Here is a 28,000-nt window from a genome sequence, read left to right on the forward strand (position 1 = left end):
ACCTAGAATCTGGCTCTTTCTTTCACGATGTTAATAAAAATAAATCCTTTACTCTCCCACACAGATATCGAATTATTTATAAGCACTTTTCCTAACCCATCAGAAGAGTAAGATCTCAGTTATGGTACTTCCTTTCTTTTCATCATCTCATCACACCCCAGCACAGAAAATACACTTGCCTACTACTGTAGACCGTGGTGATTATCCCCAAGAGGATTATGTATTTCCCCCCCCACAGATGTCAGGTTTAGCCAATGGAATGTGAACAGATATGATATACATAATATCTGAGCAGAAGCTTTAAAAGACAGTAAGTTTCCACCAGCCATCTTTACCTGCTATCCCCAAAAGCAATGCTCCTTCAGCCTAGGTCCTGAAATGAGCACACACCTTACATCTACTTGAAGGCTGATAGAGCTGCAAGTAACTCACATCCTACGTGTAATATGAGCAAGCTACTAAGATTACCACCTTGGGAAATGAGTTTATCTTCACATGGCATTCAAACTCTGAATAATGTCACTCAATTCTTATTTCTAAGTATTCACGGAAGAAAATTAGCTGCTAATAAGGAACTGTGAAAGAAAGAAGAATCTCTATTTTCTAAGGTCTTCAGTTCAGTTCAGTTGCTCAGTCGTCTCCGACTCTTTGCGACCCCATGAATTGCAGCATGCCAGGCCTCCCTGTCCATCACCAACTCCCGGAGTTCACTCAGACTCACCTCCATCGAGTCGGTGATGCCATCCAGCCATCTCATCCTCTGTCGTCCCCTTCTCCTCCTGCCCCCAATCCCTCCCAGCATCAGAGTCTTTTCCAATGAGTCAACTCTTCGCATGAGGTGGCCAAAGTACTGGAGTTTCACCTTTAGCATCATTCCTTCCAAAGAACACCCAGGACTGATCTCCTTTAGGATAGACTGGCTGGATCTCCTTGCAGTCCAAGGGACTCTCAAGAGTCTTCTCCAACTTCACTGTTCAGAAGCATCAATTCTTCAGCGCTCAGCCTTCTTCACAGCCCAACTCTCACATCCATACATGACCACAGGAAAAACCATAGCCTTGACTAGACGAACCTTTGTTGGCAAAGTGATGTCTCTGCTTTTGAATATGCTATCTAGGTTGGTCATAACTTTCCTTCCAAGGAGTAAGCGTCTTTTAATTTCATGGCTGCAGTCACCATCTGCAGTGATTTTGGAGCCCAGAAAAATAAAGTCTGACACTGTTTCCACTGTTTCCCCATCTATTTCTCATGAAGTCATGGGACCGGATGCCATGATCTTCATTTTCTGAATGTTGAGCTTTAAGCCAACTTTTTCAGTCTCCACTTTCACTTTCATCAAGAGGCTTTTTAGTTCCTCTTCACTTTCTGCCATAAGGGTGGTGTCCTCTGCAGATCTGAGGTTATTGATATTTCTCCTGGCAATCTTGATTCCAGCCTGTGTTTCTTCCAGTCCAGCGTTTCTCATGTACATCTCATGATGTACTTACAATCTGTAATATTAAAAAAAACAAACAAACAGTGGCATTTGGAGATATTTGATTTTTGCCTTCAGAGAGACCACCACAAGTCAGTTCTTCTGGTTCCATCAATGACAGAAGAATCTTGCTTAGAAACAAAAGGCAAACAGACATAGGAATAAGGGTAGTGTTACAGAAACTATCCTCAAGAAAAATCCTTGTTTTTGTCAGAAAGTGAATTCTTCTGAAGCCCTTGACTGTGTCAGGTACTATGGAGGGTTCCTAAATGGGCCAGGAGAGAGGTGTCCCTAACAATTGTTGCCAGTGAGCAAGAATAGGAAAACAAAGGTTTCTTGAAATGTTGTTTAAAGCAAACTGGCTAATAATTTCACCTCCCATTCATTTACTAATAACTCCCAGGTCTTTATTTTCCAGTTCAGACTTTTCACTTGTGTTCCAGACCTGCATTTGTAGCTTGCTGTTAATTGATGTACCTCAAACTCAACATGTTCAAAATCTCATTAGTCTTCTCCATATCATCTCCCTAATCTGCTTCTCTCCCTCTACTTCCTATTTAGTGACTAGCATCGTACGTCTAATCATTAAAAAAAAAAAAATAGGCATCATCTTAGGACAGAGGCTGCAACCTAGCTGCTTATTTACTGAAGTTGTTTATTTTGGTTCAGACAGAACTTAAAAAAAAAACAAACAACTTTGAATCAACATTTAAGATTTGGGATATGTCACAGAAAAATAAAAGATTTAGGATTCTCTTTAAAAATCAGAAGATGCAATATCAGGCTCCACTTACACAGAACAATGGGCTAAAACTGAAGAGTAGATGTCCCTTTTAGACTCAGGTAAGCTCTCATTTCAGCTAGTATTCATAACAGCCACAATGGGTGCTGAGGTTTCTTTGATTCATTTTTGTCAACTGTTTGGCTTGAGGCATCTGATATTATGACTTGTGCTAAATTCTTTCTCCCCTCTGTACCTCCACCAAAACCATCAGCCAGTCCTACAGATTCTGGCATTTCTCCAATCCGTTTCCCTCTTCTTCATCTCAATTGCTACATTCTCACTGGGGGATCTCAAACAATGCTCATCTGGACTGCTGTTAACAGTTGAAATACCTCCTGTTCCATCTGTCTAATGAATTCCCAAACTCCAGTGAAGTAAAGTGATGCAATGATAAAGTTCAAATTCCTCTAGTACATGGTACCAGGCCATTCATTCCTGATCTCTACCCACCACTCCAGTCTTAACTCATTTTGCTCCCACAGTAGTCAATACTCCAATACTTTCAAACAGTTCTGCTAACCAGGTGGATTGTTTCCGTCCTCTAGATCCTGATGCTCTTTATGTCTACAATATTTTCATCTCATCATTCAACCCACACAACCACATTCGTAACTCCAGAGATTCCGTTCAACCATTAACTTCTTTTTGAAGACTTTTCAATCTAATTCTCAACTCTGCAGGCAGATATGACCATTGCAGGCCCACATCTATTCCTTTCTGTCCCCCGTAAGACTGCTATATTGATGACCATGACATTTTATTCTTGTCTATTCTTGTGTCAATACTTGCTTGTATTAGACTGGGAGTCTGCCTCATTTGCCCTTATATTTCCAGACCCATGCTTCCGGCATACAGCTGCTTAATAAATATTGGCCTGAATGAATAAACAAATGATTACATCAAATGATTATCTATAGGTAGGCTGTTCTCTTAAACAGGTTTATCATCCACCTATAATTCTCTTTAAACCACTGATCTGCTTTTATCTGGAGATTATTCAAGGGTTAAAATTTTTAGCTTAGTTCAAGAAAATTAATTCAATTTCTAAAATAGTAGGAGCTCAAATCAATGAGGTAGATTTGTATTAACAACGTTTCCCCAGTATTATTCTTAAGAAAGATACCATATATGGCCTCTGACACCTGGAGGCAAATGATTGGTAAGTAATTTATGATTCAGATTAATTATACCATATGTAGGACACACATCAATGTGCCTTATGGGTATAGTTTATAAATAACACTAGGTTATAGCTATCAATCTTCTTAATGAGGAAAAAAATACAATACGACCTTTAGAGAACGAATTATGAATCAACTAACTTTTACAATATAAAGAGAATGCAAATGGCACATCTCCAGGTAATATACTTTGTATTACTCTCTAGAAAGCCATGTTAATATAAAACTAAAGGTATTTAAGGCTCTAAATTTTTAGATAAAATCACACAAAAACACCTCTCTTGGAATTATAAAGACAGTTATTCATTCAATAATATTTATTGAGTACCTACTGTGAACTGGGCACTGTTCTAAACTTTAGGGATACTGATGCCTTTATAAATAAGACTAAAGGTTGGGGAAGCCAGTACAATACACCAGGTTGGAAGATAAAGGGATCCCAGGACTGACTTTGTAGCATATCAAAAACAAATTTCAATTGGCTGGGGAACTGGATGATTTTTTTTTTTTTCCACTTTGCACCAATCCACATTTTGCAGCTAGCCTCATCAAATTTAGATTTTAGAGTGTGTTTTGGGGGGCGAGGGGGAGGGGGAGGGCACAGGGCAGGTCAACAGTTAACAAAAAAAAATAAAAAAGCAAAATACAAAGTCTGTCTAGAGAGTAATAAGTCTGTAAGAGAAATAAATCAGGGAAGAGTCATGAGGAGTGCTGAGTGGTAGAGACGCAATTTAAAATACGGCGGCCAGGGAAAGCCTCACTGAGAAAGTGGCATTTAAGTAAAGAGCTGAAGAAAGGGAGGGAGAGGGCCATATGGATATGTGGTAGCAAGGCATTCCAGCAGAGGAAGCAACAGCAAATGAGGACACTGGTCCAGACATGCCTGGAAATTTCATGGAACAGCAAGGAAGTCAGTGGCCAGTGTAGCTTAGAGCAAAGGGGCAGGGAGGAGAATGGCAGATTCAAAGAGAGAGGTAATCTAAGGGAAGAAAGGGGCAGGATTGGAATATATAGGACAGTCCTCTAATCTGAAGGTCCAGTGCTCTCTTTTTATAACAAATGTTTTATATTCTTCCCTTATATCCTGAAATTAACCTCACTGGTGATACAACTTATCTACACACCTAACTTCAAAAGAACTAATACAATACTGAACCTGTAATACAAATGAGAAATAAATGGAAGTTATAACAAAATTAACCTATTTCAATAGGTAAATGTTTAGACACTTTACTGTAAAAGATAAAAATGTCACCTTTCTAACCACTGTAAACGTGACAGGTACAAATGCAGAACGATAAAGGTGTGTTTTCTTTAAGCCTCAAAAGTCACCGATGGTGATGCTGATTCAAGCTTTAAAATGCCATTCTAAATGACAAACCTCTGGTAAAATTCTGAACACTCTATAGTGTCATCTTCCCTCAAATCATATGATGGTTGCATTTCTGGAAAATCAAATGTACTTTAAAACCATGCAAAAACATTTTGTATGTTTATATAAATGGAGTTAGGTCTAGGTTCAAATCATTATAAACAGGTTTTTCACCTTCAAGAATGTCCAAAGGACATCCAAAAGTCATGCAGAAGACACACAAGGGGACTTTTGGGGGAGAATGCTTTATAGTTTGATTGTTGTGGTGGTTACAAGGGTGTATACATGTGTCAAAACTAATCAAACTGCACAGTTAAAATGGCCCATTTTATTTTATATAAATTTTATCTCTAAAATTGATTTAAAAATCATACAGTATGAGAAATGATTGTTTAAGGGAAGCTGTAGGATGGACTAGCAGGCCGAAACACACTAAATCCCACTCAATCAAGGTACAACCCAAAAGGTTTGCACAAATTTCCAAAACACACCCTAGTGAGCAATACCACATACACTGAGAATACAGCATGCTATCTTAGTGGGATGGGAAGTAACAAGGAGGTTTTGAGCTGAGCAGTGATGCAATCTGACATATTTTATAAAGGATTGTTCTGACCTTTGAGGCAGACAGGCAAGGGCCGATGCAGAAAGACCAATTAGAAACTATCATAAAAGGCAGGCAAGAGAGGATAGTAGCTTAGCAAAGTGGTAAATCATTAGATACATTAGAAAAAACCTTCACAAGTTTCCAACAGACCCCCAAAGGTAATGCAGGAAATAGAAAGAGCTCAAAAAATGTTCCGTAGATTAAAAGAAGTAAAGGGTAGTATTTCTTAACCATACTCATATAACACTCCACACTTCATTATGCAATGCAATTAAAAAAACAATTGTGCCTCCAGCTTTATCATTTTATATCTAAATGTAATGAAACATGTTTCTGATGAAATGAGATTTAACAAAAAAAATTTTTTTATCTTTACCATAAAAAAGTGTATTTCTTGCCTAAGTGAAATACTTTAACTTGGCTATTTCTATGCTAATTTAGGTCTTGCAATACTATTAAGCTTGGTGAAATCTGAGAGTTTTTCTAAGTATAGAAATTTATAAGGTTATGCTGGATTTGTTATAAGATTCAGTTCAGCTCAGTTCAGTCGCTCAGTCATGTCCGACTCTTTGTGACCCCATGAATCGCAGCACGCCAGGCCTCATCGTCCATCACCAACTCCCGGAGTTCACTCAGACTCACGTCCATCGAGTCAGTGATGCCATCCAGCCATCTCATCCTCTGTCGTCCCCTTCTCCTCCTGCCCCCAATCCCTCCCAGCATCAGAGTCTTTTCCAATGAGTCAACTTTTCGCATGAAGTGGCCAAAGTACTGGAGTTTCAGCTTTAGCATCATTCCTTCCAAAGAAATCCCAGGGCTGATCTCCTTCAGAATGGACTGGTTGGATCTCCTTGCAGTCCAAGGGACTCTCAAGAGTCTTCTCCAACACCACTGTTCAAAAGCATCAATTCTTCGGTGCTCAGCTTTCTTCACAGTCCAACTCTCACGTCCATACATGACCACTGGAAAAACCATAGCCTTGACTAGACGGACCTTTGTTGGTTATAAGATTAGAACCTACTAAACCAAATTATATCTTTGAGATCACAGATAATTTCTTATTTGTCTTGTTCTGTTAAAATTGGGGGACAGTTAATTGAGGGTTCTAGTTAGCTGACTCCATGTACACTAAAGTTTTATATTTAATATTTAAACATTTCCTTTTAAAATATCAGAAAAGCATTTTTGACTGAAATGATTTCTGAGATTTGCTTCAAAATAATTCATTGGAGAGAGAGAATGGAAAGGAAGTAGATGAGATGAGACTGGCCATAGGCTGATAACTGTCAAAGCTGACAGATAAGTAACAGTGATTCAGCTCACTGTTGTCTTTATTTTTGAATAAATTTAAAATTTTTCATAATGAAAAGTTTAAAAAAATCAGGGTCTGATAATTTAGTCAATATTTGTTGAATAATCTCTATGTGTCTGACTTCTACTGGAGCTTGGGAGAAATTTATTAATTATGAGGATAAGATCTCTATGTTAAAGAGCTCACATCCCAGAGATATAAACAAACAGTTATGAAACAATGTAAAGACTAGAATATTGTTTTAAATGTATAAAGTGCTATAGGAGCAAAGAAGGAGTGATTGATTGTTCCTGGTGAAATCACAGAATCTTCCCAGAGAACTGATGTTTAGATTGGGCCCTGAAGGTTAAATATGCTTTATCTGGGACAAAAAAAGGGGAAAGAAGTCTCCACAAAGAAGGCAACATAACTCAAGAAAATGCTCACATTAAGGCATTAAGAGAAAAACAACAGACAGTGAAAAAAATAAAAAAGTGTGTGAGGAGAGTAAGCGATTGTTGTATTTTTACTGCTAGTACCTAAAACAGTGACTGACAATATATTAGGTATTCAAAATTATCCTACTGAATAAATTCATTGTTTGAAAAAGAGATAGGATGAAAATAGCAGAGAGCAGTGTTTTAAAACCCAAGGGAAAAGACAACCCACAGGATGGGAAAAAGTATCTACAACTCATATATATCTGATAGGGGTCTAGTAACTATAAGACAGAAAGAACTGCTATCACTCACCAGTAAAAAGACAAAGAATATAACTAAAAAGTGAGCAAAAGACATGAATAGACATGTTTTCAAAGAAGATACATGAATAGTCAAAAAGCATAAGAAAAGATGCTCAACATGGATGATCTTTGGAAAATGCAAATCAAAACCACAAGGTACTACTTCAAACCCACTAAGATGGCTAGAAATTAGCAAAAGAAAAAAATGTTTTAAGGAAAATAGCAAGTGCTGGCAAGGATATGGAGAAATTGAAACACTTGTACATTTCTGGTGAGAATATAAAATGGTGCAGCCACTGTAGAAAATAGGTTAGTGGTTCCTCTGAAAGTTTAACACAGAAGTACCATATGACCTAGCAATATTGCTCTACATACACGTACACACATGTTCACAGCAGCACCACTCACAATGGCCAAAGGTAGAAACAGCCAGTCCTCAGATGAATGAATAAAGAAAATGTGCTGTATTATATATGAATCAGTCACAAAGACAAATATTGTGTGATTCCACTTGTGTGTGTGTGTGTGTGTGTGTGTGTGTAGGCTTCCGGAGAAGGGAATGGCAACCCACTCCAGTATTCTTGACTGAAGAATCCCATGGACAGAGGAGCTTGGCAGGCTTGCAAAGAGCCAGACACAACTGAGCAACTAACACTTTCACTTTTTCAGTCTTTTATGATATAGGCAAAGAAACAGGAAAATAATAGAATGGGAAAGACCAGAGATCTCTTCAAGAAAATTAGAGATACCAAGGGAAGATTTCATGCAAAGATGGGCTCAATAAAGGACAGAAATGGTATGGACCTAACAGAAGCAGAAGATATTAAGAAGAGGTAGCAAGAATACACAGAGGAACTATGCAAAAAAGATCTTCAGGACCCAGATAATCACAGTGGTGTGATCACTCACCTAGAGCCAGACAACCTGGAGTGCAAAGTCAAGTGGGCCTCAGGAAGCATCACTATACACAAAGCTAATGAAGGTGCTGGAATTCCAGTTGAGCTATTTCAAGTTCTAAAAGATGATGCTGTGAAAGTGCTGCACTCAATATGCCAGCAAATTTGGAAAACTCAGCAGTGGCCACAGGACTGGAAAAGGTCAGTTTTCATTCCAATCCCAAAGAAAGGCAATGCCAAAGAATGCTCAAACTACTGCACAATTGTACTCATCTCACACGCAAGTAAAGTAATGCTCAAAATTCTCCAAGCCAGGCTTCAGCAATATGTGAACCATGAACTTCCAGATGTTCAAGCTGGATTTAGAAAAGGCAGAGGAACCAGAGACCAAATTGCTAACATCTGCTGGATCATCGAAAAAGCAAGAGAATTCCAGAAAAACATCTATTTGTGCTTTATTGACTATGCCAAAGCCCTGATTATGTGGATCACAACAGACTGTGGAAAATTCTGAAAGAGATGGGAATACCAGACCACTTGACCTGCCTCTTGAGAAATCTGTATGCAGGTCATGAAGCAACAGTTAGAACTGGACATGGAACAACAGACTGGTTCCAAATCAGGAAAGGAGTATGTCAAGGCTGCATATTGTCACCCTGCTTATTTAACTTATATGCAGAGTACATCACTGGTAATGCTGGGCTGGATGAAGCACAAGCTGGAATCAAGATTGCTGGGAGAAATATCAATAACTTCAGATATGCAGATGACACCACCCTATGGCAGAAGGTGAAGAAGAACTAAAGAGCCTGTTGATGAAAGTGAAAAAGGAGAGTGAAAAAGTTGGTTTAAAACTCAACATTCAGAAAACCAAGATCATGGCATCTGGTCCAATCACTTCATGGCAAATAGATGGGGAAACAATGGAAACAGTGAGAGACTTCATTCTAGGGGGCTCCAAAATCACTGCAGATGGTGACTGCAGCCATGAAATTAAAAGACGCTTGCTCCTTGGAAGGAAAGCTATGACCAACCTAGGCAGGATATTAAAAAGCAAAGACATTACTTTGCCAACAAAGGTTCGTCTAGTCAAAGCTATGGTTTTTCCAGTAGTCAAGTATGGATGTGAGAGTTGGACTATAAAGAAAGCTGAGTGCTGAAGAATTGATGCTTTTGAACTATGGTGTTGGAGAAGACTCTTGAGAGTCCCTCGGTCTGCAAGGAGATCCAACCAGTCCATCCTAAAGGGACCAGTCCTGAGTGTTCATTGGAAGGACTGATGTTGAAGCTGAAACTCCAATACTTTGGCCGCCTGTTGTGAAGAGCTGACTCATTTGAAAAGGCCCTGATGCTGGGAAAGATTGAGGTAGGAGGAGAGGAGGACGACAGAGAATGAGATGGTTGGATGGCATCACCGACTCGATGAATATGAGTTTGGGTAAACTCTGGAAGTTGGTGATGAACAGGGAGGCCTGTCGTGCTGCAGTCCATGAGGTTGCAAAGAATTGGACACGACTGAACTGAACTGAACTGAACTGATGATCCACTCTGTTTCTGTTGTATTGATCATATTAACTCCTCTTTCATATCTGATTTTGAGTCCTTTTTTCCTTGGTAAGTCTCTAAGGACTTCTCAATTTTGTTTATCTTTTCAAATAACCAGTGCTTCATTTCATTGATCTTTTCTATTGTTTTTTTTTAAATTTATTTCTTAATTAAAGGAGAATCACACTACATAATTTTGTTGTTTTCTATCAAACCTCAAGATGAATCAGTATCAGCCATAGGTATACATATATCCCTTTCCTTTTGAACCTCCCTGCCATCTCCCTCTATTGTCTTTTTAGTCTCATTTTAATTTACTCCTGTTCTAATTGTATTTCCTTCCTTCTACTAACTTTGAGGTTTGTTCATTCTTCTTTTTCTAGTTTGAAGGGTAGATTACGTTGTTTGACAACTACCATATTACTCATATCTGGAATCTAAAATATGACACAAGTTCATCTATGTCATATTTTAGATTTCAGAAGGGCAGGGCTTCCCTCAAAGCTCAGTTGGTAAAGAATCTACCTGCAATGCAGGAGTCCCTGATTCAGTTCCTGGGTAAGAAGATTTCCTGGAGAAGGAATGGGCTACCCACTCCAGTAGTCTTGGGTTTCTCTTGTGGCTCAACTGGTAGAGAATCTGCCTGCAATGCGGGAGACCTGGGTTCAATCCCTGGGTTGGGAAGATCCTCTAGAGGAGGAAAAGGCTACTGGCCTGCAGAATTCCAAGACTGTATCGCCATAGGGTTGCAAAGAGTCAGACACGACTGAGCGACTTTCCCTTTCACTATGAAACAGAAAGAGGCTCAAAGATATAAAGAACAAATTTGTGGTTGCCAATGGGATGCGGGGGTGGTGCGGGGATGGACTGGGAGTTTGGGATTAACAGATGCAAACTATTACATATAGAATGGATGAATAATAAGGTCCTACTATATAGCACTGGGAACTATATTGAATATGCTATAATAAACCATAATGAAAAAGAAAAAAAGTTAGGTTGTTTCAGACTTTTCTTAATTCTTGAGAAAGGCATTTATTGCTTTGAACTGCTTGTCTTAGAACTACTCTTGCTGCATCCTATACATTTTGGTGTATTCCTTTTCCATTTTCATTTGTCTCAAGGTATATGTTTATGTATTTTTTTATTTCTTCTTTGCCCCATTGGTTGTTCAGTAGCATGTTGTTTAACCTCTACATTTTTGCAAATCTTACAGTTTTCTTCATGTTATTTATTCTAGTTTCGAGGGCTTCCCTGGTTGCTCAAATAGTAAAGAACTGCATATAATGCAGAAGACCTGGGTTTGAGATCCCCTGGAGAAGGGAATGGGAACCCACTCCAGTATACTCGCTTAGGAAATCCCACGGACAGAGGAGCCTGGTGGGCTACAGTCCACGAGGTTACAAACAGTTGGATATGACTGAGCAACTAACACTTTCACTTTTGTACCACTGTGGCTGGAGAAAATGCTCGATATGATTTCAATTCTCTTAAATGCATCAAGACTTGTTTTGCACCGTAACATAAGATCTATATTAGAAAGTATTCCATGTGCACTTGAGAAGAATGTATTCTGTTGCTTTTGGATGGACTACAGATCATATGTAAACACCTGTTAAGTCTATCTGGTCTAATATGCTGTTCAAGGCCAATGTGTTTATTTATTGATGTTTTGTCTAAAAGATTTATCCATTGATGTAAGTGGGATACTAAAGTCCCCTACTATTATTGCACTGTTGTACCTTTAGCTATGCTAATATTTGCTTCCAAAATTTAGGTGACCTATGCTTGGTGCATAAATATTTATAAAATGTTTTATCTTTCTGTTGGATTGACCCTTATCATTATGCAATGTCTTTCTTTGTCTCTTATCACATTCTTTGTTTTAAACTCTATTTTGTCTGATATAAGGATAGATATTTCACCTTACTTTTGGTTTTCATTTGCATGGAAAATATACCTTCACTTTCAGTCTGTGTGATTCTCAACATTTAAAGTGAGTCTTTTGTAGAGTATATAGATGGATCTTAAAAAAAGAAATCCATTCAGCCATTCGGTCTTTTGATTGGAGCATTTAGTCCATTTTCAAAGTAATTATTGAAAGGTATGTGCTTAGTGCCATTTTGTAAATTATTTTCTGGCTGTTTTTGTAGTTCCTTTCTGTGCCTTTATTCTTCTCCTGCTCTCTTTGACTGTGGTTAAATTTCTTTAATGGTATGTTTATATTCATTTCTGTTTATCTTTTGTGTATTTACTAAAGATTTTTGCTTTGTGGTTACCATGAAGCTTATACATAACAACTTGTATCTATAACATTCTAAGTAAAAACAACTCATTTGATCCAACTGTAAAGCTTGTTGCTATTATTTCTCCCACCACATTTTAATGTTTTTGACGTCCCATTTTACATCTTTTTCTCTTATGTATCCCTTATAACTAATTTTTTTTTACTACTTTTGTCTTTTAACCTTCACACTAGTTTTATAAGTGATTAATTCACTATCTTTACTATATATTTGAATTTCCAGTGAGATTTATTTTCATGTGTTCTTGTTATTAATTAGCACCTTTTCTTTTTAGCTCAAAGAATTTCCACTGGCATTTATTTTAAGACCAGTTTAATGGTGATGAACTCTAGCTTTTGCACATCTGGAAAACGCCTTCTCTCTCCTTCACTTCTGAGTGAGCTCTGCTGCCATGTATAGTATTCTTGGTTAGAAGTATTTTTCTTTCAGCACTTTGAATATATTGTGCTATTCCTTTATGGCCTGCTAAGTTTTTGTTGAAAACTCTGGTAAGTCTTAGGGGGGTTTCCTTGTGTGTAGCAAGTTAGTTTTCTCTTGCTACATTTAAGATACTCTTACCTTTATTTTTGACATTTAAAGTATAGCATGTCTTGGTTTATGGGTCTCTTGATTTCCCCTCATTTGGAACTCTGGGATTTCTGGATCTAAATGTCTGTTTCCTGCCTCAGGTTAGAGAAGTATTTAGCCATTATTTCTTCAAGTAAGATTTCTGCCCCTTTCTCTCTTCTCCTCTGGGAGCTCAATGATACAAATGTTAGTCTGTTTGATGTACCATTAGTCCTAAGCTATATTCACTGTGCTTCTCTGATTGGGTGAGTTTCGCTGCTCTATCTTTGAGTTGACTGATCTTTTTCCCTGCTTCATCTAGTCTGCTCTTAAACCCAGCTAGTGTATTTTTCAGCTCAGTCATTGGATTCTTTGCTCTGTGGCCTTTTTTGGTACTTGCCATCTCTTTGTTGACATTTTCACTGTGTTCTCCCCAGATCAGTGAGCACCTTTATGACCATTAATTTCAACGTTTTATCATAAAAACTACTTATCTCCACTTCATTAATGTTTTGTTTTCCTGAGGGTTCATCTTTTTCTTTCATTTGGAACATATTCCTCTGTTTCTTCATTTTGTGTCACTCTGTGTGTTGGTTTCTAATAGCAGATGAAACCATCTCTCCCAGTCTTGAAGGTGTGGCCTCAAGTAGGACACGAAATTTGCTGTTTCATTTCCTCTTGCCTATCTCTCAAATCTTTGTGCTTGACCAAGCAGACTTGTTATATTTCTAATAGCTCCCAGTTGTTAAGTATGTGACAAGATCTGCCAGTGTCCCAAAGTGGAAGATCTCAGCACCTAGATTCAGGCTGTTTGGAAGTCAGACATTCAAGTATCAGTTTTTAAATGTATGCAAATGTATACAGTCCTGTAGGACTGTAAGTGTAAGCCCCACTGGCCACCATAACCAGATGATCTGGAGGGGTCCCTAGGTGGCACTTGCAAATATCAGGGCTCCAGATAAGTGTATGAAGTCTTTCCTGGATGATACTGATTAACTGAAGCAAGGCAGAGGGAAACAAGTCCAGATGGCATGGCAAGGCAAGGCCTATGTTCCTTGAGAGCAGATCTACATGCCACAAAGTGTGGCCAAACCTGAAGACTGCTCCTCAGACTGAAAATCCAAAATAAACGAAGAGGCCTCCTTCACAGAAATGCTGGGGGGTGTGCCTCAGTCTACTGTCTGTACAGTGCCTTGGGGTATAACTTGCCAAAGAATTGCCACAGTGCCATGGGACCCAGAAATGGAAGCTTCCTGGCTATCAAAGCCAGGCAATGAAGAGACATCCCAGACAGTACCACCCAACTGGGGCAACAGACATAAAAATCAGGGTACTAAGTATATATTAAGTGTCTCTTCCCTCCAGGAGACAGTAAAACACTTTAAAGTGTACAGTTAAGTGATATTAGGTATATTTACATTGTTGTTAAAAAAAAATCTTGCAAATCAAAACTTAAACCCAATAAACAACTACCCTTCCCCCTACTCCTAGACCCAAGTAAGCACCATTATAGTTTATGTTTCTACGAATCTGACAATTTTAGATACCTCATATAAGTGGAATCACTATTTATTCTTTCTAGTTTTATTGAGAAATAGTGACATGCATCACTGTGTAGGTTTAAGGTGTATAGCATGATAGTCTGATGTATATGTATTGTGAAATGAGCACCACAAGGTTTAGCTAACATCCATCATCTCATAAATACAATAAAAAGAAAGAAGAAAACAGCTTTTCTCCCTGTGATGAGAACTCTTAGGATCTACTCTCCTTTCTACAATTTTCCTGTATATCATCAAAGTGTTAACTATAGTCATCATATTGCATATCATATTTCTAGTACTTATTTATGTTGTAACTGGAAGTTTGTACAGTTTGAATACTTTCCTCTAGTCTCCCCTCCCCACACCTCTGCCTCTGGTAACCACAAGTATGATCTCTTTTTCTATGAGTTTGTTTTAGATTCCATATATAAGTGAAATAATACAGTATTTCTGTGTTTCTGTCCACAATTTACCTTTAATTTAAAATAATAGCAGTCACTGAATAAAAGGGATGTTTTTGCTTGTTTTTTGCTGACAGTTGAACCTGAGTCCAACCAATATACTGGATGGATTTTATATATGGTGCAGTCATGTGTTACAGTCCTTGTTAACAAGCCATTCCTGAATACAGGAACTAAAAGTCACCACATTAAAGGATCACTAACTAGATGCTCAGGTAGTACTTGACTTTGAAGTTATTTATAAAATTTTAATTTTTCTTTGAATGTTAAATGAAATAGCATGAGAAATATGAGATAGAAAATTTAGAGAAGAGAGTGGATTTAATTACAGTATTCTACTGTAGTTAGCATTTATTGTTATCCTAATCAGCCTTTGTTGCCTAACTCTGAAGCTTCAAGAGAGTTGAGAATCATCTGGGTTTTGATTTCATTTCTGCCATCTATATGATTTTGGGCAAATCATTTCATTTCTTTAAGCTTAGGCATTAATATTGTTACTAGTATTCTAATGTATAAATAGGGATGGAGATGATATTATCCAGCTTGCTTACTTTAGGGCAGAGTTAAGAGAATAAACAAGGAGTACAGTATTAAAAAAAACAAACAAAACCTTTTGACTTATAACTTTAGAAATGTATTTTATTTAAAAATTTCATCCTTTCCAAACTTCTTTCCATTTTTATATCTCTTTTTTCTAAAAGTCTTATTCTACTATAGACTAAAGAAGATATGCTCCTTTTGCATCCAGTTCCCTATAAACTGGATTTCTTATTTCAGTAATAAACTCACATGTTAAAAAATGGTGCACACAGGACTTCCCTGGTGGTCCAGTGGCTGAGAATCTGCTCACCGATGCAGGGAACACGGGTTTGACCCCTGGTCTGGGAATACCCTACACGCTGCAGAGCAACTAAGCCGTGTGCCGCGACGACTGAAGTGCACCTAGAGCCCATGCGCTGCAACAAGAGAAGCCACCACAGTGAGAAATTCGCACACCTCAGCTAGAGAGTGGCTCTTGCTTGCCACAACTAGAGAAAGACTGCATGTAGCAATGAAGACCCAGTTCAATCAAAAAAGCAAAAAAAAAGAGGTAAAGAGCTTTGTTGCTATAACTAGGTCTAGGAATAGGGGAGTAAAGAATACCAGAAATAAAGTAGAGAAGAATTTCCCTCTCTCCTTTCTTATCCATGCTCCCGAAAGCTATCAGCTATCAGTCCTTAAGTTTGAGAGTAGGGAGAAGACTGAGGACTGGAGCATGAAATGAAAGGTTAATATTAGAAGTGCTACTTGAGGAGACTCTTAGGAATGGGTTTGATTCTTTATCTGTAGTTTCACTTATACCAGGTATAAAAGCACTGTGACTCAGTGGTTTATGCAACAAGCTGGAAACTCAGGACCTGTGGCTTCTGGTCATGCACCTGACATTTGTCTTTCACATGAGCTACTCAGGTTCACTCCCATGTTTTACTTAGTTTTTCATCTATTAATGAATCAAAGATGCCAAATAACTTTCCAGGTAATAGAAAAAAAACAGAACTCACATAGAGCTATAACTATGAAAGCTATAAGAAGGGCAGTTTTTATGAGAATAGATGTGACAATACTACAAAAGTTTAAATTTCTATATAGATATAAAGCATTATTACTTCTACCTGAGCTTGGAAGGAATACTATGAATATGAAATAGATATATAATCCTGAACTCTCTTTCAGATTATTAGTTTTAAACTCCCACTAAAATCTTCACAAAAGTAGTAAGGAAGTAATAAGGGAGATCTTTTAAAACATTATTTGGCTTTCTTCTCACCCCTCACATATTTACCCACAGTGAAGGGAAAGAGCCAAAGAAGAGAGGTTGGGGCAAAAAAGTAAAAGATATGGAAATCATTAATTCTGTCTTTCAGTTCAGTTCAGTTGTTCAGTTCTGTCCAAACTCTTTGTGACCCATGGACTGCAGCATGCCAGGCTTCCCTGTTCATCCCCAACTCCCAGAGCTTACTCAAACTCATGTCCATCCAGTCGGTGATGCCACCCAACCACCTCACCCTCTGCTGTTCCCTTGTTTAACCAGTTCTTATTTTGTGTTTTCTATAAGTAAGTATAAGGTGTAGTACATTAATTCTGAAACACATCGTGTTAAGACAGCACCAGCTAGCATTTCTAGAAGATGAAACTAAGGCTTAAAGTCAAGGATAAGTGATTTGCCCCGAGTTAAGAAATGGAATGGGTTTTTGAATCTTCACCTCTCTCATTTCAGAGCCTATGATCTTTATTACTGCCCTAATGTATTTCAGGAAAAGCAGAATTGACCCCTGGAATAAATGTTAACAGAACCTATCTTAGAAAGTTACAAGGAAATTAAGTTGCCCCAGAGATTCTCCCCATCTCTCCCATGGCCACACGCATGTAAGGTGACATCTTTACCTATTTCTGTATGCTTACTTGATGCTCCTTTCTTGACTAACCGGATTCTCCATACTTCCTACTCTTCTCACAGGGCTTCCGCTTGTCAAATCCCTAATTCTACCCCAGGGCATTCAGCTTCTGGCCTTGAGCTTAATGACTTACTCTCTCTAGGTTTTAAGTTCCAGTTCTTAACAGTGAGAACTGACACTCCCAGATCACATTCCTACATCAGGTCAAGGCTGCTGGCCAGTCAACAGGGGTTGGTTAATCTGGGTCAAGCACCCAAATCCTTGGCTGTGGATGGGTAGAGCAGTCACATTCCTTGGGAACTGTGGTATAAGTAGGTGGAAATTCTGAAGGAGCCTGTGCCATTTTAAAACATCACCCAGACAAGATTTGCTTTCTCCTTTTTTTGTGTGTTTCTATTAAAGATATTCCCATTCTTCCTACTGCCTAGACTGAAAGTCTAAACATTTTTTAATGAAATAGATTTAACTTTGTTTGAAAAGTAATGCACACACATCCTAAAATACTCAGAATATAACAGAGTATGCTCGTTGGAAGTTGTATCCTTTCTACCAAGATTCTCAAGGTCCTCCTAGAGGCTATCACAACTAACAGTTTTTGAAGTATACTTCAGAAAAATTCTATGCATGTTCAAGCATTTTATTCATATTTTATCCACATTCCATTTTACATAAATGGGAGAATAACATGAACACAGTGTGTGCCAAGCTTTTCTCACTTAATAAGCAGATTCTGAAACCTATTTGACCTCAACACATATAGACTATTTTTTTCATTTTTTAATGGCTTCATAGAACTTAAATATGCGATTTTTTTTTTTTTAACCAGTGCCCTTTTGATAGGCAGGTATACTGTTTTTCACCTAGTTCTAGGGAAAAAGGGTACCCTACAGTGAGCTATACTGGTGGGTGAGCGAATCCAGATCTTAATCTTTTCTCATATCCAGTGAGTCTCAATAATCTGATTAAAGTAAAATACTCCAGATCCTTGTTTTAAAAGCTCACCTCAGAAATTAAACTATTCCTCTAAGGGGACTCTTTTTTTAAATATTGGACAAAATTGTATCTTTTTATATGCACATACCTGTATACAAATGCACAGGAAGACAACTGGAAGGACACATCTGGAAGTGGTTCTTTCTGAGAAGAGTAGATTGGTATGTATCAGTTGTATTATTTTAAAAAGAAATATTTTTCTTTAAAACAAATAGGAAATTGGACCTTACTACTCACACCTGTTTTCTTCAAGTTTATTATTAAATTCCACGGTTCTTCTAAACATTCATCTGGGAAACGGGGCCTGCTACTGATATTTATTTTAACCAAATTGCCTAGCCAATCTTATCCGGAAAAAGCATTGTTTGTGGGTATAGTGAACAAAAGAAAGTGACCTAGAGAAGTTCATGGATCAGGTCTTTCACTTGAGTCACATTATCACGTTTACGCTCCTTAGTGAGAGGTATCATGGTGCCGGTGAGAGAAAAAGGATCTGAGTTCTAGTTTGGGCTCTGCTAAGAATATATAAGAATATACTGGGGGACCATGAGCAAACACTTTGACTGTAAAATGGTGAATTAAACTAAGATTTCTTTGATTACTAGAAGACTTACAAAGATGCATTCTACGGTGAAAAATCTATTATTCAGTTCTGAGTTGCTTCGAATCTAAAGGCAAGAAGACAAATTCTCTCCAATTCAGCAAACATGTGTGGTATGTATTAAGACACACTGTGAATCTCAGGCGCTCATTCACCAGGTTTTAGACTGATTTGCAAAAAAGTCCTCTCACTGAAGAAGCGTTTCGTTTCTCTTGGCCGTAGCCATTGCCCAAAGCGCCAAGATCTAATTGCCGTCAACATTAAGATGAAGACGTACCTGCTGTGAACGTGAAGACACTACAGTTCCCAGCATGCCTCTCTTCCCACCGCCGCCCTCTCCCGCCCCTACTCCTGGACTCTTGCCGGCCGGGACTAGGCAGTCCCAGCCCACAGCTGGCGGCGGCGCGCAAGCAGTCTAGAAATGTGCTTTTCCCACAAAAAGGCGGTGAGACCGCAGTTTCCAACTCAAGTCCTACTTCCACTGACTAGGGTCTGCCCGGCGGAGTCAAATTCCCTCCAACCAGCTCTCTTCAGACCGGCAAACTGCTGGGGCGGAACCACGCCCCGGAAATGAGGTCAAGTCTCCCAGCTGACGGCTGAAGCGCCTTCCAGCCAGTCCTAGCCGGGCTAGGACCGGCGGGGCGGGCTTGGGGGCGTGGCAAGCGGGCGCGGCTCAGCTCGGCGTAGCCCCGGGGATCTAGCCGCTGCGCGGGGCCGCGCGTCTGAGTGGCGGCGGGGGCGCGCCCGTGGAGAGTGGCGGCTGCGGTTGCTAGTCTGGAGGGAGGGAAGGAGGAACCGGGAAGGGGGGGGGGGGGGCAGGGCGATCGGAGAGCCGTGTTCCTAAGGCGGTGGCTGCGTCTCCGACGGAGCAGGAGCAGGGCGGGGAAGGAGGATGGAGCAAGCTGGGGGTTGGGGTTGGCGCTAGCCGCTGCAGCTCGGCTACTACTGTGGGAGAGTGGCTGCTCCTGGAAGTTGTAGGATCGGGAGCCGGGCTGGTGCCGCCGGTACCGCCGCTGCCTTGGACGGTGGGGAGGAGCAGGGAGCGTCAGGGGTCGGGAAAGACGGGACGGGTAGGGGGGGCGAGCTGGGGAAGACTGAGCGGGCTCTGCGCCGGGCGGGCGGGCGGCGGGGGGGCCAGCGACCGCAGCCGGGGGGACGCGGGAGGATGGAGCAAGTGGAGATCCTGAGGAAATTCATCCAGAGGGTCCAGGCCATGAAGAGTCCGGACCATAATGGGGAGGACAACTTCGCCCGGGACTTCATGGTGAGTCCCTCCCCTCGCTGTTGCCTCCTCTCACCGGCATCCAAGCCCACTGCCGCTTCGCCCGCCCGGCCCGGCCGCCAGCGCTTTGTGTGTGGCTGTAAGGAGAGGGGCGGAGGGGGCGCGCGCCAACCCCAAGGGCCGGGGTGGACTCGGAGGCTGGGAGGTGAGATCGCCCCTCGTCCTCCTTTCCTCTCGTCCTGCGATCGCGGCCCCTTTCCGCCCGCGTCCGGGACGCAAAGAGAGAGGCCGCTGGCCAAGCCCGCACTTAGCGCCGCCGCCCGCGACCACCTATTGTTTCTCGGGCTGGGAGCGGGAGGCGAATGAGGTGCAGGCCGGTGGGCTCTTCTCATCTCCCCATCCAGTCTGCTCCTCCTGGGAGGGTCGAGGCAGGAAGGAGAGCGGATAGCGCCGACTGAGGAACGGGGCTATTACGGATGCATTTAACTCGTGGGGTCCCTTTGCTCAAGCTGGTCTCAAAAGAGGGCACGGTAGGACTTTTTGCTCTTTAATCTGGGTTCGCAGTATTATCTCCAATGCAAGAGAAAGGATAGTCCATAGAAAATCTCGTGGAATGTTCGATTTCCATTTACTGCCGTCCTGTCTCTTGTCTCTTGAGACCCAGGTTTTAGATGGTGTAGGGGTCAACGTGATTTGAGGTTGAGGGAAAAGTGTGTGTAGAGGCAGGGCGCGGGGGTGGAGGGTGCGTGGTTATCCCGAAGGAAGCCTACTTCAGACTCCCTAGGGGATACTGCCGAAGGCGGAGGGGATGTGACTATCACTTCCTATCCGGGGTGGGGGTGGGGAACTTGGGAACAATAGTCCTGGTGGGGCGGAGGCGACTGTACGGGCTGAAGCCCTGAACTGGGAGATAACCTTCGTAGTCTCCCCACCCCCCTTCCGACATCCCCCCTCCCCCTTCCGCCCTTTGCTTGTACTGGCGGGCTGGAGAGGTTAAAAGTCTTGGTCGTGGAATTGCTCTCGAGCCATCACTACAAGGGGGTCAGATCCGAAGGCGTGGGACCAGAAGTCGACTTCCTCCATTGCCACCCCCCCTCCTTTATTTTTCTGCTGGACAATGTTCCCTTTAGGGTTGTTTCTCGGCTTGGGAGGCGGTGGTTGCGGCGCTGCTCCTACGGATATTGCGCAAGACTGGGGCGTTGGAAACCCTGGAGGTCTGGGGAATGGAAAAGGAAGTGGGACTTTGGGAAGTGGTTGTTCCTTAGTCTTGGCGGGGGGTTTGGAAATGGGAAATAAGCTAGGGAAAATTTTGCTTCTGGGCAAGATTCACCTCCAAGAGTAGTCACCTAACTCTGATATTCTGGATTGTGAAAAGGATACACAGTTAATGTGTATAAAAATGAGTCGCAAACATTGGCTAGTTTTTGTTTCAAAGTACAGTTTAATTGTTTACAAAGTGCAGGTGAAATGGCTTTTCGCACTGAAATAAGAAATACTTTTCACATTTTAAAGAGACTTCGGTCTAGTAAAACTTTAGCGTTAAAATTCTTAACCCTTGACTTTACTCAGTGTCATAACAGTATAGTTGAGCTTTGTGATTCCCGCCTCCCTAAACCAGTAATAGAAGAGAGGAGTTTGGTTTTCTTAGTATTTTTTCAAAGTGTAAAAAATGTTGATTAAATCATTTATAGTTTATTTTAAACATTTCCTCTTGATACTTAGCCCATGTATTCCCCCACCCCCACCCCATTACCCTTTTATCTGAAAAAGTTAAAGAAGATATTTCCTTCTTCCTATTGGGAATTTTGAATGTGTTAGGTATCTTTGAAATGATATCACAGTAATTGGACAGAGTCCCCATTTTATTACTCTCTAGCAGACGTAAAAGAAAGTATTTACTTAGATTTAAAATGTTTAAAACTAGTCTTATACAGTCTTACTTTGGTTGTGGAAGGAGAGGTGTGTGACCCCTGTCCACTTGGCATGTTGGTCCTCTTGTTCTCTATGGGCATATCCTGTCAGGAAAGGGCATTGTTTGCTGATGCAGGCCATCAGGACTAGTGCCCAGTCTCTGAACTCCTGTACAGGGGAAGTAGCCTTCGGGTTCATGCTTTGGGGATGAGTCAGGGATTCCTATTGGAGATTTCATTTCTCCAGGACTAAATGAGTTTTCTTCTTCTTCCTAATACCTAGGGATAGCTAGGTGATTCTGCATTTAAGATTTGATGACTAAAGCTGTTCTTTTACAGTGCTTGCTTTTTTTATTCTGTGACTTGATAAGTAATAGGTATAATTAAGTCTGCCAGTTATGCCTCTTTTTCTCTTGACTAGAAAGCTGGAGGAAAACTTTGTCCCTTCTGCCACTAAAAGAAAATATATTGGCTAATAGATTCTTCTAATAATAAACTCTTCTGTTATTCTTAAATTCTCACATGGGTTAAAAATGCATTTTTAGCATTTGAGAACTGAGCCTTAGGGATAATCTAGCTATTATAACCCTATTCAGTTATGAAGTGATAATGTTCATTGTTTCAAATTTGGAAATTATAGAACAGTAATTAAGAATGCCTTACCTTTAGGAACGTGGAATAGGCATTCATACTGTGGTTTTTCCATTATTCTGTTCGGTCTTCCTATAGTCCCATCACCCAAAGGCTGTCGTTGTTAATGTCTTTAATGCTTCTCTGTGACCATACTACATGTACCATTTAATATTCTTAGGGTTTTTTCCAACTTCATATTTAGGTGTTTTTCCTTTGTAAAAATAATTTTAGGTGGCTATATAATATTTCACCTAGCCACTGTCATAGCTTAACCATTTTCTTATAGTTGAAAGTTTAGGCTGCTGATTTTCTGCTATTATGTGTCATAATTCTGTGGAGAACACTTAAGCATAAAATTTCTTTATTTTGAATTATTGTATAAGATATCTTCCAGTGGTGTTGGAAGTACTAGATAAAAGGATGTAAATGTCTGATATATGTAAATGCATAACTTTTTGAAGTTGTATCACTTTTTACAACTAACAGTAATGTATGAGTGTTCATATAATAATCTTGGATCTTTGATAATTCGAGGTTGAAGAATAGTATGTTGTTTTAATTTTAATATCGCGATGACTAGTAAGGGTAGAGACTTTTCTGCCTGTCATCATTCTGTGAGTTGTCTATTCCTGGCATTGGCCTTTTGTGTGCCCCATCTGTGAAAGAGGAGAATACTAAGGTATTGAGATGGTGTAAACGACAGCACCAAAATGATTTCAAGTTGATAGCTAAACTGATAATCTGTGTCAGATCCAGAACTTGATCACAACTATCTCAGCGTGTCATCTTTATGAAATTGCAGATAGTGATCATGAGAAGTAAATGTGTACATAGGGTGATGCCCATTTATGTTTGACATGTGTAGGTTTTACTACATCTCTGCCACTGGTTAGTTTTCTGACCTTGGCCACTTGCAAGAAAATGAATTGACCGAGTTCTTTCAACTTCAAAAGAAGATAAATGCTACCTACTTCACAAGACTGAAGTATGGGACTGATATTTAGGATCTTCATCTAACAAACGATCGTGCTGTCTTCAATATTCTCAAATGGCTGACTCATATAACTAGAGGTAGAAGGAAAAAAAGATGAGATAGAAGGTAGAAGGAAAAAGAGATGTCTGGGCTTTGGTGTTCCAGTAATTTTCTTTTGCTGTTTAAAGCTTTGTCATGTATAATTAAAGTATTGAAACAAGAAGTAAATTTATTCTAATTAGGCTAAAGTTTATGTGATACACACTAGACATTTGTATATTTAAAAATTGTAAAAGATGACAGTAAAGCTGCATATAAATATGGCAGTTTCAGTTTAAAAACCCATTCTCGTTACGATAAAAACAATACCTTAGTAAGTAGAGTCAGTGGAGTATTTCAAAAACAGGATGCAGCAGAGGTGTGAATTACAGTACTTTTGTGAAACATGAAGGAGAAGATTTATGGATTTTTTTTTAAGGCTAAACAGGCATTATAGCAAGCATTCCTGTGTTAAAATGCCGTTTAAACTAACTGATATTTTAAATTAATCTAAATTTATCAATCACAGGTAACTGCAGAAGTACCTTAGTAGTTATGCATTCAAGGAGTTTATTATATAAAACCATCCGCTCTACAAATAGTAATTTTGACAGAACTGCGCAAAGCAACCAATTTGCTTGCTTTGTTATGATTAAATAATTGTTATGCTGTTTTTATCTTACTACAGTAGTGTTTGTGATGTTATAAATTAAGTAGAAAAAAGATTAACATTTTTTATCCCTTCTATTTGTTAAACACTGTGCCATACATTTTACACTGTCTTATTTAACATATCTGCCGTTTATGAGGTGGCTATAACCTAAATTTTAGAGATAAGGAAACGCTGTCTGAGAAGTAAAGTATCTTGCTTGACTTCACAACCTTATCTTTCTATCCTCCAGAATGCATCCGAGGTCTCTTTGGACCTAGCTGGAACTTGGCAGGTAGCAGAGGGTGCATTTCCATGCAGAAGGATAGGGGGTTTTAGAGCTGAGCATGTTTAGAGAGTAGTAGATAATCTGCTATAACTAATGTAGCAGTTCTCACACATTTTGATCTCAGGAGTCTTTTACATTCTCAAAATTACTGAGGACTCCAAAGAGGTTTGTTTGTTTGTACTGTATTAGAAATTAAAAAATACTTTAAAAAATAATTTACTTTAAAATAATGGTGATAAAACCATTCCATACATATACTGTATTTTATAACAAGTGATTTTTCAAAGAAACTACTGGTGGAAAGAAGCATTATTTTTATACTTCTGCAAATTTTTTTTACCATCTAGCAATGGCAACCCACTCTAATACTCTTGCCTGGCAAATCCCATGGACGGAGGAGCCTGGAAGGCTGCAGTCCATGGAGTTGCTAGGAGTCGGACACGACTGAGTGACTTCGCTTTCACTTTTCACTTTCATGCATTGGAGAAGGAAATGGCAACCCACTCCAGTGTTCTTGCCTGGAGAATCCCAGGGACAGGGGAGCCTGGTGGGCTGCCGTCTCTGGGGTCACACAGAGTTGGACACGACTAAAGCGACTTAGCAGCAGCAGCAGCAGCTTAATAGAAGAGATCTGGATTCTCATATCTGTTGCATTCATACTGATGCAGTGTCATATTTCACAGTATCAAGTGTCATGTATCCTCTAGAAAAACCCAGTGTACACTCCTAAAGAGAATGAATATGCTAAAAATATTGTACTAAAGTCTGTGCATTTGTATATTTGCAGGTGAGGAAGCATAACTTAGAAAAGAGTTTTAACCTCGTGAATTCTTTAAAATGGTCTAGGTGTGGGCCATCTCTGGACCATATTTTGAGAACCAGTGAAACAATGGTATTAGCATGGTAAAGGTTAATGGGATGCTGAGAAAGCCAGTTAGGGATCAGGTTGTGAAGGTTCTTGAATCTGTGCTGTATTTTATTCTGCTGCTAAGTCACTTCAGTTGTGTCTGACTCTGTGTGACCCCACAGACAGCAGCCCACCAGGCTCACCCATCCCTGGGATTCTCCAGGCAAGAACACTGGAGTGGGGTGCCATCGCCTTCTCCGATATTTTATTCTATAGATCAGTAATAGTAATTTTGAGCAGTTTATACACTATAGGTCTCAGCGTTACAGGGAAAGTAAGCAGTCATTTGACAGATTTGTGTTGCAGAAAGTTGATTCTGATGGATGAATGGATGACCAGATGAAGGAGAGCATTTTTGAAGTTGTTGAACAATAGGAAGTGAGATATGATGGCCTGAGCCAAACTTAAGACAGTGGGACAGAGAATATACAAAGGATCTGATAAGGATTAAGAAAGAAGTCTTCATGACTCACTACATGTGAGTAGTGAAGGAGAGAGGAATATTGTAGTATGACTCTAGAGTTTCTAGCTTGGTATACTGTCACCCAAGTTGGAACGTTCCATTTGGTAAGGTAAGGAGGAAGGAAGGACAAAAGCAGAGGAGACCAGGGAGACGATGGTTGGAGGAAACTTCAGAATTAAAGAGAATGAGTTTAGTTTTGGACATGTTACAACTGAGGTGCCTGTGAGACATCTTGTAGAAATGTAGAGCTCAAGAGAGCTACTGGGACAGAATTAAAGCATGTAAGAGGTATTTGAAAGCATGAGAGTCATGAACACATTCAGACAAGTGTATGGTGTGGCCAACCTAAGGTTGAAAAGCAACAACATTTAAAGAGCAGCCTCTAAATGAAAATATTGGTGATTGCTCCTGGGTAGGTGTGGTCAAAGAGGATGGAAAGGAACCTAGAGGATGTCAGAAAGGCCTGGGAGAGTTTCAGGGAAGACATTACCAAAGTCAGATAATTCTTGGAGGACCGGTAAGGTGAGCTTAAGAAAGTAGGAGTTTGCTAAGTAGGAGTGATTTGGTGACTAGAAAAAGCTGTTTGGAGTTGGGGTATGGGAAAAAGCCAGATTGTCATAGGCTGAAGAGGAAATAGTTGAAGTAGTATAAATTCCTTCCATTTACTTTAGCATTCTGAATGTAGATGGCTGAAGCCAGAGGAAGACACAGATCCCCTCCTGCCTTCTGCTTAAAAAAAAAAATAATAAGATAGGGACAGCATTTTTCATACATGTATTTCTTATCTGTATGTATATCTTTTGGTAAAATGATTGCTATTTCAGTATAATTTTAAAAGACAAATGGTGGCTCTGTGATAAAGATTCTGCTTGCCAGTAGTGCAGGAGACGTGGGTTCGATCCCTGGGTTGGCAGGATTCCCGGAAATAGGAAATGGCCACCAACTCCAGTATTCTTACCAGGGAAATCCCATGGACAGAGGATCCTGGTGGGCTACAGCCCATAGAGTAACAAAACAGTTGGGTGCGAATGAGCACACACATAAAAATACAGATAACAAGAACTTGTCAAATAAGACTTCTGAAGTTTTAATTTAAGGTTTGAATTTGATTTGCTAAAAAATGGGAGAGGAAAGATTGAAAGCCTGGCAAGAGCTTATGCTGCACACACTAGAAAGTATTAAAAATTTCATTGTTTGTTAAACTGTTCAATATTGTGGCTTGTAGTGTTTTAAAAATTAATAACAGCTTTATTGAGATATAATTTATTTAGCATAAAATTCATTCATTTTACGCTGTGCAGTTTAATAGTTTTTAATATGTTCACAAAAATGTGTAGTTGTTACCACAGTCAATTTTTCTTAGCCCAAAAAGAAACCCCATACCCCTTAGTAGTCATTCCTCCTACCCTCTCTCCTCCTCCCAGACCTCAGCAACCACTAATCTACCTTCTGTCTCCATAGATTTGCCTCATCTAGACATTTCATATGAATGGAATCATAATAGGTGGTGTTCTGTGACTGACCCCATTGACTTAACATGTTTTCAAGATTCCTCTGTGCTGTTGCGTGGTCAGAGAGACTTCATCCTGTTTTATGACTGAATAATTTTCTGTTGTATGGATATGTCACATTTTGTTCACTCATTCAATTCTTGATAGACATTTGAGTTGTTTCCACTTTTTGGAATATTTTGTATTGTATAATAATAATACATGAAATATAACACATTTTGTATTATTTTATGAATGCTGCTACTGTGAATCTATACATAAGTTTTTGTTAGGATATCTGTTTTCGATCATCTTGGATATATACCTGTAAATACCTTTAACATTTTGAGGGAACTGACAGATTGTTATCCAAAGCTGCTGTACATTTTATGGTTCTACCAGGAAAATGCACGTTTTCCACTCCCATTACTTTCTTTACATCCTTACCAATACTTGTTATTGTCTGTCTGTCTGTCTTAGGTGGTTATAACACCTAAGAGGGTGTAAAGTTCTATTTTGTGGTTGGCTTGCAGGTATATCTCAGTAAGCTTATAAACATGGTGTGGTATGTCTAAAATGTCTTTAAAACTAGAATGATTAGCAATATTTTGCAGTCCTAGCATTTGAGCTAATCTTAGTCCTTTTCC

The 28,000-nt window shown here is 39.7% G+C and overlaps 1 protein-coding gene and 1 long non-coding RNA gene across 3 annotated transcripts in view; one reads left to right on the plus strand and one right to left on the minus strand.

Annotated features, from left to right (window-relative positions):
* Positions 1 to 1,331: 1,331 nt before the first annotated feature.
* LOC138987544 (uncharacterized) lies at positions 1,332 to 19,330 on the minus strand. Its single transcript, XR_011463900.1, has 3 exons — positions 19,056 to 19,330; positions 18,266 to 18,321; positions 1,332 to 1,490 (listed from the first exon to the last, which is right to left on the minus strand). It is a non-coding gene; the product is annotated as an uncharacterized lncRNA (long non-coding RNA).
* A 553-nt stretch (positions 19,331 to 19,883) lies between these two features.
* Positions 19,884 to 28,000, plus strand: part of PTPN12 (protein tyrosine phosphatase non-receptor type 12) — a 90,855-nt gene continuing 82,738 nt past the window's right edge. The window contains exon 1 of one of the 2 annotated variants that reach the window (XM_005895257.2): positions 19,884 to 20,042. In XM_005895257.2, coding sequence (XP_005895319.1) covers positions 19,944 to 20,042 — 99 coding nt within the window. In that variant the 5' untranslated portion in view covers positions 19,884 to 19,943. The remainder of the gene's footprint in view (positions 20,043 to 28,000) is intronic. The other variant, XM_070369670.1, reaches the window with a different exon arrangement.

Source organism: Bos mutus, chromosome 4 (genome assembly GCF_027580195.1).
Source record: "Bos mutus isolate GX-2022 chromosome 4, NWIPB_WYAK_1.1, whole genome shotgun sequence".
Lineage (NCBI taxonomy): Eukaryota > Metazoa > Chordata > Mammalia > Artiodactyla > Bovidae > Bos > Bos mutus.